Source organism: Octopus sinensis, linkage group LG12 (assembly GCF_006345805.1).
Source record: "Octopus sinensis linkage group LG12, ASM634580v1, whole genome shotgun sequence".
NCBI classification, from domain to species: domain Eukaryota; kingdom Metazoa; phylum Mollusca; class Cephalopoda; order Octopoda; family Octopodidae; genus Octopus; species Octopus sinensis.
The window spans coordinates 5,010,434-5,029,039 of NC_043008.1; the positions used below are offsets into that span (position 1 = coordinate 5,010,434).

Genomic DNA, 18,606 nt, shown 5'->3' on the forward strand with positions numbered 1-18,606 from the left:
CCCCATCATTTCGAAGGTTGTGGTTAAAAAGAAATGGGGGAAAATCCCCGTCAAAACGGAGTGGTTGCAGCTTGTTTGATCTTCCTGATTCCAAATCCCCACCACCTTGGAAAAAATTTTCCCCACAAATTTCTTTATAATCATAATCTATGCCTTTTGAAAGGTATTTGTGTAAAATTCTGAAAGTTATGAGGGTAAAAAAGTCAGATCATGCGGATTTTCCAAAATTCCTCTCCCACCCACCCTCGGAAAAATCTGCATCCACAGTATCTAAGCAATATTTGTTGAAAATTTTGTTAAAAAGTATCCATTTTTCTGGAAGTTATGAGGCAACAAGTTCAGGTGGGGCTACACACCTGTGGTTATGCTGCTTCATCTGCCTGTCTATCTATCTATCCATCTGTGTTAAGGCTATGAGTTTGTAACCCGAGTGAAACCAGGTCCTTCTGCTTGTATGTTTATAGAAGGCAGTGTGCTGGCAGGACTGTTAGCATGCCAGACAAAATACCTGGTGGCATTTCATTCTGTCATTATATTCTGGGTTCTGAGCTCAAATTCTGCTGAGGTCAACTTTGCCTTTCATCCTTTAGGGGGTCAATGAAAAAAAGTACCAGTTGAGGACTGGGGTCATTGTAATTGACTATCCCACTCCCCCAATTTCAGGCCTCATGCCTACAATAGAAGAGATTATTATTAAGGTGGCAAGCTGGCTGAATCATTAACATGCCAGGCGAGATGCTTAGTGGCATTTTGTCTGTCGTCATGTTCTCTGTTCAAATTCCACTGAGGTCAACTTTGCTTTTCATCCTTTAGGGGGTCAATAAAATGAATACCAATTGACTACAGGGGTCGATACAATCGACTTACCCCCTCCCTGAAATTATTGGTCTTTTACCAAAACTTGAAATCCTTATTATTATTATCAATCTCTCTATTTCTGTTTTCCATAAGTTTATTGACAAAGCCAGGGATATTCTAGACACAGAGTTAACAGCAATGGCAGGAGAAAGCTATGCAAGAGCTTACGGGGTAAGTTTTACACTTGATTTTTTATACCAGAATAGACTTTTGTCTGTTGTTTTACATTTATTTGTAAGGGTTTTTGTTGAAATAACTTTTACAGCTGTACAAGTACAGGTGTGAATGTGTAGTTGTGAAGTTTCCTTCCCAGATATGTGGTTTGGAATTCATTCTTACTGCATGGTGCTTTGAGCAACTGTCTTCTACTGTAGAGCCAGCCAACCAAAATTTTAGTAGATTTCGTACACAGAAACTGGAAGAAGCCTGTTGTGTGTATGGGTATGTTAATATATGTATGTGTGTCTGTGTATGTATTCATGTGTGTTTCAACATCGATGATTGCAAATAAGTGTCACCACCATACAAGTGGTGACCTCTTTTATTCCCAGTCTTCCATGTAGACATGTCCAGTCCATGGGAAATAATACTTTGCTTGGAAACAACTGTGGGTTGGCAACAGGAAGAGCATCTAACCATAGAAAAGTTGCCTCAAACATCTTTTTGACCCATGAAAGCCTGGGAAAGTGGACATTAGATGATGATGATGATGACTTCAAGTGAGTGTTTGTTGTTAGGCAGTGTGGGACAAGAATTATGTGCTATGCCCAGACACTCAATACAAATGTTGTAAATTCAAATTAATCCACTATATTAACTTTATAGTCAGATGAATAACCCAGGTTGCTAACTTGTGTGTGTAAGAGCATGTAGGCAGACAAGCAGATGAATGTGTGTTAGTGAGGCTTTTCATCAACTAATGTTATTCTGATATCAGTTGTATCAAAACGAAATTTAACAAATAGATTAAATAGGTGATGCTGTTATATAATCTCCACCGTTTGGAACTGACATTTATTCCATTTATGACTTGTTCTAACTATAAATTTTGGTCTGAAAATTTGACTTGTATACCAGAAGACATGGAATATGATACAATTTACTGATGCAACAAACCTGCAATGGCATCAGTTTTCTATGTCTTCAACTTGGACACCTCACAAAAGATAACTTGCAGTCAACTCAGTGCATTGCATGAAAGTCTTGGCTTTTGGCTCATCTTTTAGAATCATTGGAAGTTCTTGTTATGTTCTTCCAATTTGGCAATATATTTCAGTACATTTGAAACCAATTCTAGATACAACTGTCAGTCAGAGATTTTTTATACCAGAATAGACTTTTGTCTGTTGTTTTACATTTATTTGTAAGGGTTTTTGTTGAAATAACTTTTACAGCTGTACAAGTACAGGTGTGAATGTGTAGTTGTGAAGTTTCCTTCCCAGATATGTGGTTTGGAATTCATTCTTACTGCATGGTGCTTTGAGCAACTGTCTTCTACTGTAGAGCCAGCCAACCAAAATTTTAGTAGATTTCGTACACAGAAACTGGAAGAAGCCTGTTGTGTGTATGGGTATGTTAATATATGTATGTGTGTCTGTGTATGTATTCATGTGTGTTTCAACATCGATGATTGCAAATAAGTGTCACCACCATACAAGTGGTGACCTCTTTTATTCCCAGTCTTCCATGTAGACATGTCCAGTCCATGGGAAATAATACTTTGCTTGGAAACAACTGTGGGTTGGCAACAGGAAGAGCATCTAACCATAGAAAAGTTGCCTCAAACATCTTTTTGACCCATGAAAGCCTGGGAAAGTGGACATTAGATGATGATGATGATGACTTCAAGTGAGTGTTTGTTGTTAGGCAGTGTGGGACAAGAATTATGTGCTATGCCCAGACACTCAATACAAATGTTGTAAATTCAAATTAATCCACTATATTAACTTTATAGTCAGATGAATAACCCAGGTTGCTAACTTGTGTGTGTAAGAGCATGTAGGCAGACAAGCAGATGAATGTGTGTTAGTGAGGCTTTTCATCAACTAATGTTATTCTGATATCAGTTGTATCAAAACGAAATTTAACAAATAGATTAAATAGGTGATGCTGTTATATAATCTCCACCGTTTGGAACTGACATTTATTCCATTTATGACTTGTTCTAACTATAAATTTTGGTCTGAAAATTTGACTTGTATACCAGAAGACATGGAATATGATACAATTTACTGATGCAACAAACCTGCAATGGCATCAGTTTTCTATGTCTTCAACTTGGACACCTCACAAAAGATAACTTGCAGTCAACTCAGTGCATTGCATGAAAGTCTTGGCTTTTGGCTCATCTTTTAGAATCATTGGAAGTTCTTGTTATGTTCTTCCAATTTGGCAATATATTTCAGTACATTTGAAACCAATTCTAGATACAACTGTCAGTCAGAGATTTTTTATACCAGAATAGACTTTTGTCTGTTGTTTTACATTTATTTGTAAGGGTTTTTGTTGAAATAACTTTTACAGCTGTACAAGTACAGGTGTGAATGTGTAGTTGTGAAGTTTCCTTCCCAGATATGTGGTTTGGAATTCATTCTTACTGCATGGTGCTTTGAGCAACTGTCTTCTACTGTAGAGCCAGCCAACCAAAATTTTAGTAGATTTCGTACACAGAAACTGGAAGAAGCCTGTTGTGTGTATGGGTATGTTAATATATGTATGTGTGTCTGTGTATGTATTCATGTGTGTTTCAACATCGATGATTGCAAATAAGTGTCACCACCATACAAGTGGTGACCTCTTTTATTCCCAGTCTTCCATGTAGACATGTCCAGTCCATGGGAAATAATACTTTGCTTGGAAACAACTGTGGGTTGGCAACAGGAAGAGCATCTAACCATAGAAAAGTTGCCTCAAACATCTTTTTGACCCATGAAAGCCTGGGAAAGTGGACATTAGATGATGATGATGATGACTTCAAGTGAGTGTTTGTTGTTAGGCAGTGTGGGACAAGAATTATGTGCTATGCCCAGACACTCAATACAAATGTTGTAAATTCAAATTAATCCACTATATTAACTTTATAGTCAGATGAATAACCCAGGTTGCTAACTTGTGTGTGTAAGAGCATGTAGGCAGACAAGCAGATGAATGTGTGTTAGTGAGGCTTTTCATCAACTAATGTTATTCTGATATCAGTTGTATCAAAACGAAATTTAACAAATAGATTAAATAGGTGATGCTGTTATATAATCTCCACCGTTTGGAACTGACATTTATTCCATTTATGACTTGTTCTAACTATAAATTTTGGTCTGAAAATTTGACTTGTATACCAGAAGACATGGAATATGATACAATTTACTGATGCAACAAACCTGCAATGGCATCAGTTTTCTATGTCTTCAACTTGGACACCTCACAAAAGATAACTTGCAGTCAACTCAGTGCATTGCATGAAAGTCTTGGCTTTTGGCTCATCTTTTAGAATCATTGGAAGTTCTTGTTATGTTCTTCCAATTTGGCAATATATTTCAGTACATTTGAAACCAATTCTAGATACAACTGTCAGTCAGAGATGAAATATATTTTTTAAAAAAGACACTTTAGTGGCTTAAATAAAGATCATCTGAGTCATTCAATTAAAATCCAACTTGATGAAATTGATCAAAATAGTTGCTTATGGAAATGGTCAAAACTATCCTGTAGATAGTTAAAAAAATTTTTTTTTTGAAGTTTTCTTTTTCCCTAAATAATGTTTCCATTGATGAAAGCTTTAGCAGAGTGGTAAACTTCCGGAGAGCCAAATATGTAGTGCTTTTAAGAATGGCATAAAATGTTGAGGTTTTCCAGTGAATTTGCTTCTAAATTTGTTGACTTATGTAGTTCCTATGTAGACAAAAAACGAATGTTTGTCTGTTGTAGCCAATGGTAAATGCTCAGATGTTATCTGAATTGGAGGAAGTAATTCAGTACAAATTGATACCAGAGCGGCGAGATGTTATTAAACAGATGTGGTGGGACCGATTACAGGTAATTATGAAACATTACTGACTCATTATTGTCAAATTGAAGTGTTTTTCATTAAATAAAGGTTAATTTGATGGTGGCAAACTTTCTAAAAGTTGATGTTTAACACCTGACATGAATAATTTTCTTTTAATGTTAGTATTGTCAATGATAAAGTACAAGCATCTCACCTTTTACAACGAAATGTTTCTTCTCTACCTGGAGAAACCAACTTTCTAAAACCTCAATGGTATTTTATGGCATTCGGATTACTTGGTCATAAATTCGTTGTTTTGAATTAATCATGCATTCTCATAACTGATTGTTTATTTTTAGAATGACATTGTAGGGTATGTGTGAGAGGCCAGACCTAGCAACTTTGTATACACACCAGGTAGAATATTTTGGCCAGATACGGCCAGTTTATATGTTAAAGGTATAAGAAATATGACTTCTTTTTTTTTAAATTAGCCATGAACTCTAGAGATGAGTCTTACCTAGAAATATTACATCTTCATCTGTTGAAGGGCAATGATTTGAGTAACTTGATAACTCAGTAACATAGCATTGCAATGGAATAATAGTAATACATTGGAAATTGCCAGGGAATGATCAAAAGTTGTGCAAATATTTCAGTGTAAAAAAATGATGTTGCTTAAGTTAATTGCATTTAACAGTTTATATTGTCACTGCTAAAGACATTTAGCTTGCAACAGTCACTGTACTAAATGTTGCAGGAGGTATCATGTATTTCTACCATTAGCAGCGAAGACAGTGATATGTTTGTTAGCTTGCTCAACCCTTGTCTGAATAAAGCAACAAAAAATGTCTCACTGTCCTTCATTGACTCACTAAATGAAGTCTGCTCTCTGGGGTCACTCATGTATATGTCTGTGCTCTTAATCAGCAACCCCAAAACATTTTTGCACCAGTGACTACTTTCATTCCGGACTTGGGGGATCGCATACATACAATAAAGTGCATAATATATAATTCATTATTACATATATAACGTAAAAATACTCTACAGACTGCAAAAGTTAATAAAATAGAAATAGAATTTAAAGATACGTTCTTTCTATGTGGCGTGGTACCCAATCCATAACCTGGTGATTGGGGTCCTGTGCTCTTAATTGTTCACATTATATTCAATTGTACTCATTGAGATTGAACAGATGAAACCATTTCTCTACAGAGAAAGAAAATGCTTGAGTAGTTACCATGACGCTGATGAACAAATTTTATTGATTAAATGGCTTAACTAATTAAAAGATAGAAATTAATGTAACTTCGGGCATAAATTAACGAACAAATCATAAGAAATTCAAAACATGTAAATGAGTAAACTGGGTGTAAAGAAGGAGTGAATGAATAGAGATAAAATAATGAAATGAAGGGAAGACCCTGTTTAGATGTGTGAAACAACCCAATACCCAGGCATCTCAAAAGTAGGCACCAATCAATGTGCCCCTACTCATTAGTTTGATGCTCAGACTAGGTAACTCGTTAAAAACTGCATAATTTACGTCTACTAAATACTTGATTATTTCTTTCAAAAACGATGGTGTCTATTTACTTTTGAAATGCCTGTGTATATTAAAGGGCATTGCTGCAAAAAGACAAAAGGAGAGGAGGGGGGGAGTGAAAATTTCTAGAGTTAGGGTTAATGTTTAACTATCAGTGTTCTATTTGTTATTACTAAACAGGGTTGTCAAAGGGTTGTTGAAGACTGGCAGAAAATTATACAAGTTCGATCATTGGTAATTAGTCCTCTGGAAGGAGTCAAGACATGGTTGAAATATGCCAGTCTTTGTCGGAAGAGTGGCCGGCTGGTAAGTTAAAGTTTCTTGACTTATTTGTAAATGTATTTAATTAATATTTACAGAAACACTTTTTGTTTTCTGATTCATTTTTGCTTTTTGCCATCAATTTTCGGGTCTATAAGTATTAGGTGAATTTTTTTGTGTTTTGATTGTTGTAAGATATTCGTTAAGGGGCTACAGCGAATGAACCAGAATTGTAGGAACAATTTCAGTTGTGTTAGGGATCAGTTATAGGCTTAGCAGTGTTGGGTGAATTAGAGGCTGAATCTAAGAATGGTCAATATGGAACTGGTATATCTCCGGCTAGATTGTTAACTGAAAGACATTATATGGCTTACTGTTTTATATATCTATCTATCTAGGGTGGGTAAAATTCCCAAGATCCATGGACAAGTTCTCTCTCGTGGTCTTTGTCCCTCATCATCACTGCCATGTCTTGTGTCTCCCAGAGACCAGTGTCTGTCTTTAGGGCATCAACATGTGTCATCTTTGGTCTCCCTCTTCTAGTGTGTCCATATCCTCACTTAACCTGCACTTTCCATGTTAGAAACCTTACCAAAACAATCAATGGAGCCTGGCAAACCATCCAACCTATTCTATGGTTGGATACCCTTCCTAATGCCAACCACTATAGAGAGTGAACTGCATGCTGTTTGCATGACACCAGCATTGGTATGAATTCTGCTGTGGTGGGCAGGTCTTTTTGAGTACAGTAAGTTTGTGCTTATCCTAGCCTTCATGATAATGACCGAAAGGGTATGGTCACGAATACAAGCATCAGGAATAGGATTCCTCCAAAGGATCTCTAGAATAATGTGACTGGACAGGATGTGTAGCTTTGAAATCAGGGAGCCTCTCCAGGTTGAGCTGTTACTTCTCAGCATTGGATGGTCAAAGCCCCGTACCGCAGGCATATGATTGCAATGTTGCAGGAAAGAATTACAAGTCAGAAACTTCAATGAGAGCCAAATGGCAGGCGACCTAATGGGTAGTTGTATAATTTCCAGTTTCAGTTGGTCCTGCTTGGGAATCTAACAGGGAGGTGTAATGACAGCCATTTCTGATAGGACCTTTTGGGGGACTCTTCTGTCACAACCACTCTAAGTGAGCAGAGGTGTGTGTGTGCAAAACTGATGATTCACTCCATTACTATTCGGTAGTTCTTGTATGAAATTCCTCAGGCAATCAAACAATTGCAGGTAGTAAGAAACTTGATCAGGCATTATTAGCTTCTAATGAGTTAAATTCACTCTATGTATTAGTTTCTCTTTAGCTCATTTGTGTGTGTGTGTATACACACACACACGTTATTGTTGCTAGTCTTTCTTTTCTCTTCATTTTATTTTGCAGGCCCTGTCACAGAAGACCCTCGAAATGTTAATGGGTGTGGATCTATCCAAACAAAGTAACAACAATTTACCTACAGATATGCCAATGGTTACATTTGCATACATCAAGCATATGTGGCTCTGCAATCAAAAGGTAAATTTATTACTAAAATTCTCCTGAAACAGCTAAGAGTGTGTGTAGGAGTCGGTGGCCTTTAATTCAACTTCATATTCTTTGGGGTTAAATCTTAGTTTTATCTCACAACTACTTTCACTGTTCTTTTAATTTTGGATTGGTATTTCTGCATTTTCTTTTTCTTCCTAAACTACTTACTCTTTTACTTGTTTCAGTCATTTGACTGCGGTCATGCTGGAGCACCGCCTTTAGTCAAGCAAATCGACCCCAGGACTTATTCTTTGTAAGCCTAGTACTTATTCTATCGGTCTCTTTTGCCAAACCGCTAAGTTACAGGGACATAAACACACCAACATCGATTGTCAAGTGGTGTTGGAGAAACAAACATAAACGCACAAACATACATATATATACATATACACGACGGGCTTCTTTCAGTTTCCGTCTACCAAATCCACTCACAAGGTTTTGGTCAGCCCAAGGCTATAGTAGAAGACACTTGCCCAAAGTGCCATGCAGTGGGACTGAACCCAGAACCATGTGGTTGGTGAGCAAGCTGCTTACCACACAGCTACTCTAGCTTAAAGAACTTTCGTAACATACTCATCAAAAATTCAATCTAAATTCTCATCTGTTTTCATTAATTATACAGCAAGACAGTTTTGCCGCCTTGCAACAATTTATCCATCAAACCCAACGACAGAGTGAAGTCCTGCTATCCACTGGAGATGCGGCTGCTGTCACTGAACTTCGTAAACTATTAGCCAGGTAAGATCCTTTTTTTTTTTTTTTTGGTTTTCTTTTTAATTGTTTTATGTTGCATACCTGAATATACAGGATTTCAACAAGTTGAATTTTGCAGACCAAAATTTACAGCCAAAAAAAGAAAGGTGGGTTAACATCAAGATGAGTTTGGAGGACCAGAAATTCCATGTGGAATGCAGCAGAATTTTGAAAGATGGTGATGGTGTTTGAATGCTTACACTATATTCTATGTTGACTTGTGTGCTGGGAAATATTGTAAATCATTGCATGAAGTCACATCCATAGGTTTAGGCTTGGATAGTGATATAAGGAAGTTGAATGTTTTGATTCAGCAGAGAATTGGGGCAGGTGTAAGGGGAACCAATTCCAGTATATTATTTCTGCTTTCTGAATTTGTCTCTAAAGATAGCAAAAGATTGCTGTTTCTGTAACATCAAAAAGTTAGAGCTGAGAATTTCCATTGCAAACTTTTGAACTGGGCAGTCTTTTTTTTTTTTTTCTCTTTAATTTTCAAATAAATTTTATAAGAAAAATGAGGTGTTTTTAATTTATATCAAACTAGCAGTATTGCCTGGCGTTGCTTGGGTTTGTTTCGAACCTTTAGAATTGGAATTTTTGAAAAGTAAAAATTTTGCATTATGTCGCTTGTTATTTTCTTTAAGTGAACATTTTTCTGGTTGAAATACACTGAAAAATGGCGACACAGCAGTAAAAAAAATTGTAAAAAATAGGGATTTTCATAGAAAAAAAGCACCTTTTTGATGTAAATAATTTTTGGTGTTAACATGGTCTGATTTAAATTTTATCTTCTACGAAATGAAGAGCAAGCCTTCTATTATACCCTCAATTTTGGTCAACTTGCATCGCAGGGTCTCGGAGATAATTGTGTTAGTTGAAGGCTACAAAACCTGCCATACACAGACAACTTCAGCTTTATATATATACTAGCAGTATCGGCCGGCGTTGCTCAGGTTTGTAAGGGAAATAACTATAAAACATTTTTAGAGAGTTATAGCAAAAAAATGGGGAAAAAATGATGGTAAATTTTTTTGAGAGTTAAAAAAGGTGGAGTTGCGTCCCCTAGACGGTCTGTGGTTTGGGTTTCTGATTCTCGACCCCATGTCGAATTTATCGATCTTTTTCAGAACTGGGGGAACTTTTCAAAATTTTCGCTGCGTTAGTTTTGAATTATGACATTGGGCTATGTGTGTGTCAAGTTTCATCAGAATCGGTTGAAAGCCGTGGTCAGAGTGAGGGTACGAGAAAACAGACACACAGAAAACGCACAGACAAACTGCCGTTTATATAGAGAGAGATATATATAGATTTATGTAGTCACTATAGTAGATGAACAAGTAAAACATTGGTTCTATTATAACTGGATGATTTTATGTTAGACAATTGCGTGATAGTGGTGTCAGACATAGCATGCTGACCATTATATAACTTGCTTTATTCTCTTCTTCTGTTTTACTTTGACCTGCACATTACGTTTTTATTCTTCTCTTCCTTTATATATGAATCCAGTGTTCAGATGCACATTGCACGTTCATTCGTTGCTTTTTCAGTTCTTATTCCAAACTGCTTATATCTCACAACCATCTCATGAGTTTGTGAGGAGCAATTCGTACTCCAATGAGTGTGGAAAAAGTATGTTTGGAAGACTATTGAAATAATACAAAACAAAAATATAGAAAACTGTGCTTAAGAAGACCCGGCAAGCCAAATGAGACCATAACCTGTGGGCTATGCCAGGAGCGTAACCAGCCCGCTTATGCGTACCTTTTCCTTCTTTGGTCACTAAACTCTGCTTGCAAAAACCTGTTGAGACAAGTGAAATCAAAATCAAATTCGACGACTGGCATCCGTGCTAGCGGGGTGCAAAGAGCACCATACGAGGGTGATCGTTGGCAGAATGACTAATTGGCTTCCATGCCAGTGGCACATAAAAGTGCACCTTTCGAGTGTGATCGTTACCAGCGTTGTCTTACTGGCACTTGTGCCTGTGCTAGTAGGGTGCCAAGAGCACCATCTGAGTGTGATAGTTGCCAGAGCAGCCAACTGGCTTCTGTGTCAGTGGCACGTAAAAGGGCACCATTCGAGCTTGATCGTTACCAACGTCGCCTTACTGGCACCTGTGCCAGTGGCATGTGTAAAAAGATTCGAGTGAAATCATTGCCAGTACCGCCCGACTGGCTCCTGTGCTGGTGGCACATAAAAAGCACCATTTGAGTGTGGCTAAAGCCAGTACTGCCTGACTGGCCCTCATGCTGGTGGCATGTAAAAGCACCTGCTACACTCTCGGAGTGGATGGCATTAGGAAGGACACCCAGCTCTAAAAACTCTGCCAGATCAAGATTGGAGCCTGGTGCAGCCATCTGGTTCGCTAGCCCTCAGTCAAAATTGTCCAACCCATGCTAGCATGGAAAGCGGACGTTAAACAATGATGATGATGAAAAATATAGAAAATGGGAATTTGGCAATAAAAAGGTTCAAACAACTTTTACTGAATTCATTGATAAAAAATAAATGTTCGAATTTATCTTTGGAAATGGTAACAGTTTTATTTTATAATTATTTTTTCAAATTATCTTCAAATTTGTTCCAGATGCTACTTGAAACAGGGAGATTGGTTACTCGAATTAAACGGTATTGATGATAGCTCAATTGCAAAAGCTTTAGACAGCTTTAAAATGGCCCAGGATAGAAACAAGAATTGGTATAAAGTATGTAATTCAGAGATTGTTTTTGTTTTTTTATTTTATATAATTTATGTCTTTTCTTTGGAAGGAAAGGATCAACATCCTAATTTAATAAGGTCTACATTGCTTTTGTAACTGAACAGCTGCTGTTTTTTCTCTTTCTTTTGTAAAAGTTAAGGGTGAACGGTTAGAGAATGAGATTCAGAAGTGATGTTATTTTTGGAGTCAAAATTTTACATAGGTGCAGGCATGGCTCTGTGGTAAGAAGTTTGCTTCCCAACCATATGGTTGCAGGCTCGATCCCACAGTGTAACACATTTGGCAAGTCTTTTTTACTATAGTTCCATGCCAATCAAAGTGTTATGAGTGGATTTGATAGACAAAAACTCAAACTCATTGTATATATGTTTGGGACTCTTCTTTAACATAATCTGATAATTGTAAAGGAGTGTAAAAGAATTCAAGACAGGATGCCCCTAGGAGCTCCTCTATGCTAATGACCTTTCTCTAATTGCTGAGTCACTATCAGAACTAGAGAAGTTTCATGTGTTCTGCAAGGTCTAGAATTGAAGGGCCTTACAGTCAATCTAGCAAAACCCAAAGTCCTAATAAGTAGGAAGGCAGACAATTCACAAATCCCTTCAGGTAGATGGCCTTGCTCGATCTGTAAAAAAGCATAGGTAGAAACTCCATAAGATGTACCCAGTGCAAGCTATGGACACATAAGAGGTGCAGCAATATCAAAGGAATGTTAACTGGGAAGATAGTTTTTGTGTGTGGCAGATGCACAGGGGCAATAAACACTGAAAATGTGCAGAAAACAGCTTCCATCAAGTGCCAGGGGAAAAAAAAACTAGAAGTAGTTGATAGCTTCTATTACGTAGGTGACCAAGTTGGTAGTGGAGGTGGTTGCTCTGAGAGTGTAGCTGCTAGAATAAGAATAGCCTGAGAGAAAAGTTGGACATAAGAAGCATCAAATGGGGGTGTGCTACAGAAGCCATTGTACTGGTATGGTCATGTGTTTACGTATGGATGAGGACAGCTGTGTGAAAAATGTCACACCCTAGCAGTAGAGGGAACCTGTAGAAGAGGTAGACCCAAGAAGACTTGAGATGTGAAGGTGAAGCACGACCTTTGAACGTTGGGCCTCACAGAGGCGATGACAAGTGACCGAGACCTTTGGAAATATGCTGTGCTTGAGAAGACCTGGCAAGCCAAGTGAGACCATAAACATGGCCTATGCCAGTGCAGCATAACCAGTCCATTTAAGAGTAGCCTTCAATCATTGCGCAATAAACTGCGCTTGCGATGACCTGTTGAGTCAAGTGAAGTCATTGTTGTGGCCAATGCTAGTACCACCTGATTGGCACCTGTCCCTGTGGCATGTGAAAATCACCATTTGAGCATGGTTGTTGCTAGAAAAATTAGGAGAGAGACATTCATTATAGATCAAATTTTAACCAAAAAAAAAAAGATAGTTTTGAATTAAGCAGTAAATGGATAGAATTTTAATTTCATTAATGACTAAATATGGGATCTGGCCACTTAAATTTTTAACTCATTCAATGCCCCTTGTTATCAATGAGTAATACAAAGTGTAAGAGTGTTGTTGAGAAGTTTGAATCTGAATTTGAAGGATCGAAAGATGTTTAAGGGTATAGAAAATCCTTGTAGGGGTCTGTCAACTACCATGTCAGAACCTGTCACAAGGGTGAAAGAGAACAGTATGACTTCGACAGAAACCAGGATTGATCCACCATACCTTTGGTTTTATAGATGTTTTCGATCTAGTTTGGATTCTTTACAATCAAATTTGAATTTTTCAATTGGTGCTCAAGCCTTGAAAAAAAAAGAGTTAAACTACATCAGCCGTAAGGGAATACATGTCTATCTTATCTAACTCGTCCAGTAGAGCCCACCATTGATATCTGAAAAGTTCGATGAAATAACTCATGAACACTGCGATAGCTTCTCGCAGAATATGTTCTTTTACGACGAACAGTCTGAACAAGGGAGATAATAGGAAAAGAATCATTCGTATATTATCTCCCCTTGTTCAGACTGGTCGACGACACGTAAATATGTTGAAGCATCTTTTGGTAGAAGCTATCGCAGTGTTCATGAGTTATTTCATCGAACTTTTCAGATATCAATTGGTGGGCTCTACTGGACGAGTTAGATAAGATAGACATGTATTCCCTTACGGCTGATGTAGTTTAACTCTTTTTTTTTTCAAGGCTTGAGCACCAATTAAAAAATTCAAATTTGATTGCAAAGAATTCAAATTCGATGGCAAAGAATCCAAACTAGATCGAAAACATCTATATGTCCTGTCTCCTTTGTCTCCTTCCATGTGTTCTTCAGAAATGTATTCATTTCTTACATAACAAACCTCCCTACATTCTGTATAATGAAACTACCATTCTCATTCTCGGTCTTATCAATTACCAGCCTCAGAGATAATATAGTTAATAGGCTGTCTTCAGATTAAAATAACTTTTTGTAAAATGTTGAAGGTGAAAGAAAATAGTTAAAACTAATCACTATTGTTTAACGAATAGCTTGTCTTTTAATCTCTGTCTCTTCACAGGCTTGGCATGCTCTAGCACTAACCTACTATGAAGCCGTTTTGTATTACAAAAAGAAAGAAATGTCTGCTGCAAACCTCTCTGCATCATCAGCAAGTCAAACTGAAGGGGCTGCAGCTACTGGGAAAGAAGCTCCTCCAGACATTGGTATGAAGGCACAAAGCCATGTGAGTAGTTTTCTTAGAATTCTTTCTCTTCGCAATCCTTGATTTTGCTTAATAAAAATAAAGTGAAAATCTCCGGATTTTCCCTTCTCTTTTTTTTTTTCCAAGTATAATAATATGAATAAGGCTGATTGTAGATATATGGTAAAACCAATCAGTTCCTCTTCCTTTTTAATTGGTAAAAGAATGAAATCGTGAATTCTTTTTAATGCCGGAACGAGAAATAGATAATGGCATGTAGAATATTGGCTTAGAAAACCCCTTCAATAGAAAAAAAAAGTCAAAAGACAGCCTTCAACTTTTTTCTATCTAAGAGAGGTTTTTTTTTCAACCTGTTATTCTACATGCAATTATTTATAGCTTTATCTGCTTCACGTTCCACCATAAAAAAAAACATTTACTAAATATCTTGCAACATCTCTAAGGTCTTATAATGGAAATATGAAATAACAGCATGAAAGTGCTAAATGTGCTACTTAACTAGTATACTAAAATTCCAGTTTATTAAACCTTAAAGAAATAACTAATGATAATGTTTGTAGATAAAAAAAATCCAGTCTTCTGTAATTAAAATAATTGTCTCTTTATGACATGAAATTAAAATGTGATTATTAGGACAATAGGAGTAACATTGTAAAACTGGTTCATCTCCCCAATTATCATAGCCTATACTCAACATTATTTTAAACTTTGTTACATATTAAATTGCAGGAATAATGGTTATTATACATAAAAAACAATAGCAATAATATAACTATATATATATATATATATATATAATATATATATATATATAATATATATATATATATATTATATATATATATATATATATATATATATATATATATTATATATAATATATATATATATAGAGAGAGAGAGAGAGAGAGAGAGAGAGAGAGAGAGAGATGCATATATTCTCTGTATTGAATATACTTAGTATTGCTCAAGAGATTTAAACTTGAGCAGGTATAGAGGTAATTGTAGGGACAGGCGAATTAGACAGATTAATATATAAAGTATATTAAATACATGAATACAAAAAATGTATATGTGTGTATATACATATAAAAAAAGTACACAGATTAGAAATGATAGAGAATTCTTTGTATCATTTCTAATCTGTGTAAGTTGTCACTTTTTACACATATACATTTTTTGTATTTCATACATTATACTTTCATCATCATCATTAACGTCCGTTTTCCATGCTAGCATGGGTTGGACTGTTTGATCGGGGTCTGATCTGGCAGAGTTTATACAACTGGATGCCCTTCTTAACGCCAACCACTCCGTGAGTGTAGTGGGTGCTTTTTACGTGCCACCAGCACAGGTATCACAACTACAATTTCCTTTTGATATTTATTTTGATGTTGATGTACTTGACTCAATAGGTCTCCTCAAGCACAGCAGGCTGTCCTGTGATCCAAGGCACTTTGGATGGGCTCTGGGCTTCTATGTGAAGCTTTCGTCATTGCCTCTGTGAGACCCAACGTTTGAAGGTCATGCTTGACCACCTCATCCTATGTCTTCCTGGGTCTACCTCTACCCCGGATTCCTTCAACTGTTTGGGAGTGGCACTTCTTCCTTTCAGTGTACCAACATTAACAGTGCCAACTCTGAAAATGTGGGGTGTGGTTTGGGGAAGAAGGATGTAATTCAGCGCCTGGAAAGAAGAGGGTATATTAATCTAATTTGCTTGTCCCTACATTTAACTGTGTGTGTATACGAGGTCTGATCAATAAGTATGCTTCTTAGGTCCAACTTTTCTCTCAAAGTACTTACACTCTGTCGAGTATACACACTGACATTACACATCCATCGGAGCATACTGGCTTCATTTCTTGCAAGCTTACGCATATCCTCAGCAGTCACGGCCCATGTTTCACTGCCATGTAGCATGGCTGTTCATACACATGTGTCATACAATCTGCCTTTTACTCTGAGTGAGAGGCCTTTTGTCACCAGCAGGGGTAAGAGCTCTCTAAATTTTGCCCAGGCTATTCTTACTCTAGCAGTTAAACTTTCAGCACACCCGCCTCCGGTACTGACTTGGTCACCTAAATAACGGAAGCTATCAACTATTTCTAGTTTTTCTCCCTGGAATGTGATGGAAGATAGTCTCAGCATATTTTCAGTGTTTATTGCTCCTGAGCATCTGCCACATACATAAATATCTTCCTAGTTAGCCTTCCTTTGACATTGCTGCACCTCTTATGTGTCCATAGCTTACACTTGGTGCATCTTATAGCGTTTCTACCTATGCCTTTTCTACAGATCGAGCAGGGCCATCTACCTGAAGGTGTTTGTGATTTGTCTACCTTCCTACTTATTAGAACTTTGGTTTTAGCTAGGTTGGTTCTAAGGCCCTTCGATTCTAATCCTTGCTTCCACACCTGAAACCTCTCCTCCAGTTCTGATAGTGACTCAGGGCAAGGTCATCAGCATAGAGGAGCTCCCAGGGGCCTCCTGTCTTGAATTCCTCCGTTATTGCTTGGAGGACTATGATAAATAGGAGGGGGCTGAGGACTGAACCTTGGTGGACCCCAACCTCTACCCGGAATTCTTCATTGTACTCATTGCCAACCCTCACCTTACTAACAGCGTCCCTGTACATGGCTCATACAGCTCTCACTAACCATTCATCTATCCCTAGTTTCCTCATTGACCACCAGATAAGGGTGGTCAATGAGGGTCTTCATGTTTCTAATTGCCTTAACTACCAAAGAACTGTCAACTCGGATAGCTGGTCCCTCTGTTGGGTCGACATTCGGCAGACTCTCTTTATCCCATTCATTTTCTTTATTCAGCAACCTTTCATAGTGGCATCTCCAAACCTCTCTGTTTGCATCCTCATTTAACGCAAGTGAACCATCATCCATGTGAACACATTTCTCTCCTACCACATCACGATTCTCTCTCACACACTGTCTTGCAACACGAAATACCCCAAGTCTTTGGTTCTCACGGCGCAGAACATTGGCAAATTTTTTCTTATCTGCTTCCCCTCTGGCTAAATAAACCTGTCTCCTAGCTTCCCTTCTGGCAGTCTTATACAATTCCCTGCAACCACCATTTTCCCAGACCTTCCAAGCCTGTCTCTTTTCTCTAATAGCCCTGTCAACCACATTGTTCCACCACCACGTTACCTTGGGTCGAGATGGGACTTTGCTCCATCCACAGATCCAGTCAGTGGCTGTCAGCAGATTGTCCCGTAGAAACCTCCAGTTTTCTTCCACATTATGTGAAGCTATATCCCCTTCTATTTCATCGAAGACTTCGAGTAGTACGTCTCTAAATCTCTGTCCATTTGCAGGATCTTTAAGCTTCCAGACCCTTCTCCTCCAAGCTGGTCTTCTTCTGGGCAACCATTTATCCCTGATCCTGAAGTCGCTAACTACTAATCTATGTCAAGGAATACATTCTTCGCCTGGGAAGGTTTTGGCATTTATAAGCAACCCTCTTTCCCTCTTTCTGGTGAGGATGTAGTCAATCTGGCTAGTGTGTCTGCCAGAACGGTAGGTGGCTAGGTGAGAGGTGGGTTTCCTGAAGTTGGTATTGCAAACCATAAGGTCATTTGCATCGCAGAACTCCAGCAGCCTGGTTCCCTCCTCATTGCAAGAACCAAAACCTTAGCCTCCATGTACGCCATGGAAGCCCCCAACATGCCGTCCAACATGTCCATTGAAGTCACCTGCCACAAAGAGAAGGTCCCTGTCATTTGTCAATGAGGTAGTCTGCAATAGGGTGTCATAGAATCGGTCTTTCTGTCCTTCCGGTAGCCCCGGTTAAGGGGCATATGCCGAGATGATGGTAGCTGACCTATGGTGAAGCACTAATTTAATCTTAAGTACTCTGTCACTTACTCTGACTACCTCAATTACCTTATCTACCCATTTCTCCGCAAGAAGTATACCCACGCCCCCGACCCCCTCAGTGTTCCCAGCCCAGAAAATCTTGTACCTGTGTTCTTTGCCTGTGAGGAACCTAGCGGAACCTCCTCTCCACCTTACTTCTTGGATGCAGCACAAATCCACATGTCTCTGTTCAAGCAGCTATAATATTTTTTATAAAAGAGCAATAATATTCAGTTTAAGACAGTTGAAAATTGCTTTAGATTCTTTATTGAATCTGATGATGCTATATAATTAACATTTTGAATACCAAACTCCTTGAGACCCCTTCTGGTTCTATGGTACAAACATCAGGTTTAAAGTAGTCTAAACTAAAATCT

The 18,606-nt window shown here is 37.9% G+C and overlaps 1 protein-coding gene across 2 annotated transcripts in view; it reads left to right on the top strand.

The window, feature by feature from the left end:
• Window positions 1-18,606, top strand: part of LOC115218127 (serine/threonine-protein kinase mTOR) — a 136,342-nt gene that overhangs the window by 71,389 nt on the left and 46,347 nt on the right. For both annotated transcript variants that reach the window (XM_029787923.2, XM_029787924.2), the window contains exons 34-40: window positions 952-1,029; window positions 4,780-4,887; window positions 6,570-6,695; window positions 8,037-8,168; window positions 8,803-8,918; window positions 11,524-11,641; window positions 14,208-14,372. In XM_029787923.2, the coding sequence (XP_029643783.1) occupies window positions 952-1,029; window positions 4,780-4,887; window positions 6,570-6,695; window positions 8,037-8,168; window positions 8,803-8,918; window positions 11,524-11,641; window positions 14,208-14,372 (843 nt within the window). The remainder of the gene's footprint in view (window positions 1-951; window positions 1,030-4,779; window positions 4,888-6,569; window positions 6,696-8,036; window positions 8,169-8,802; window positions 8,919-11,523; window positions 11,642-14,207; window positions 14,373-18,606) is intronic.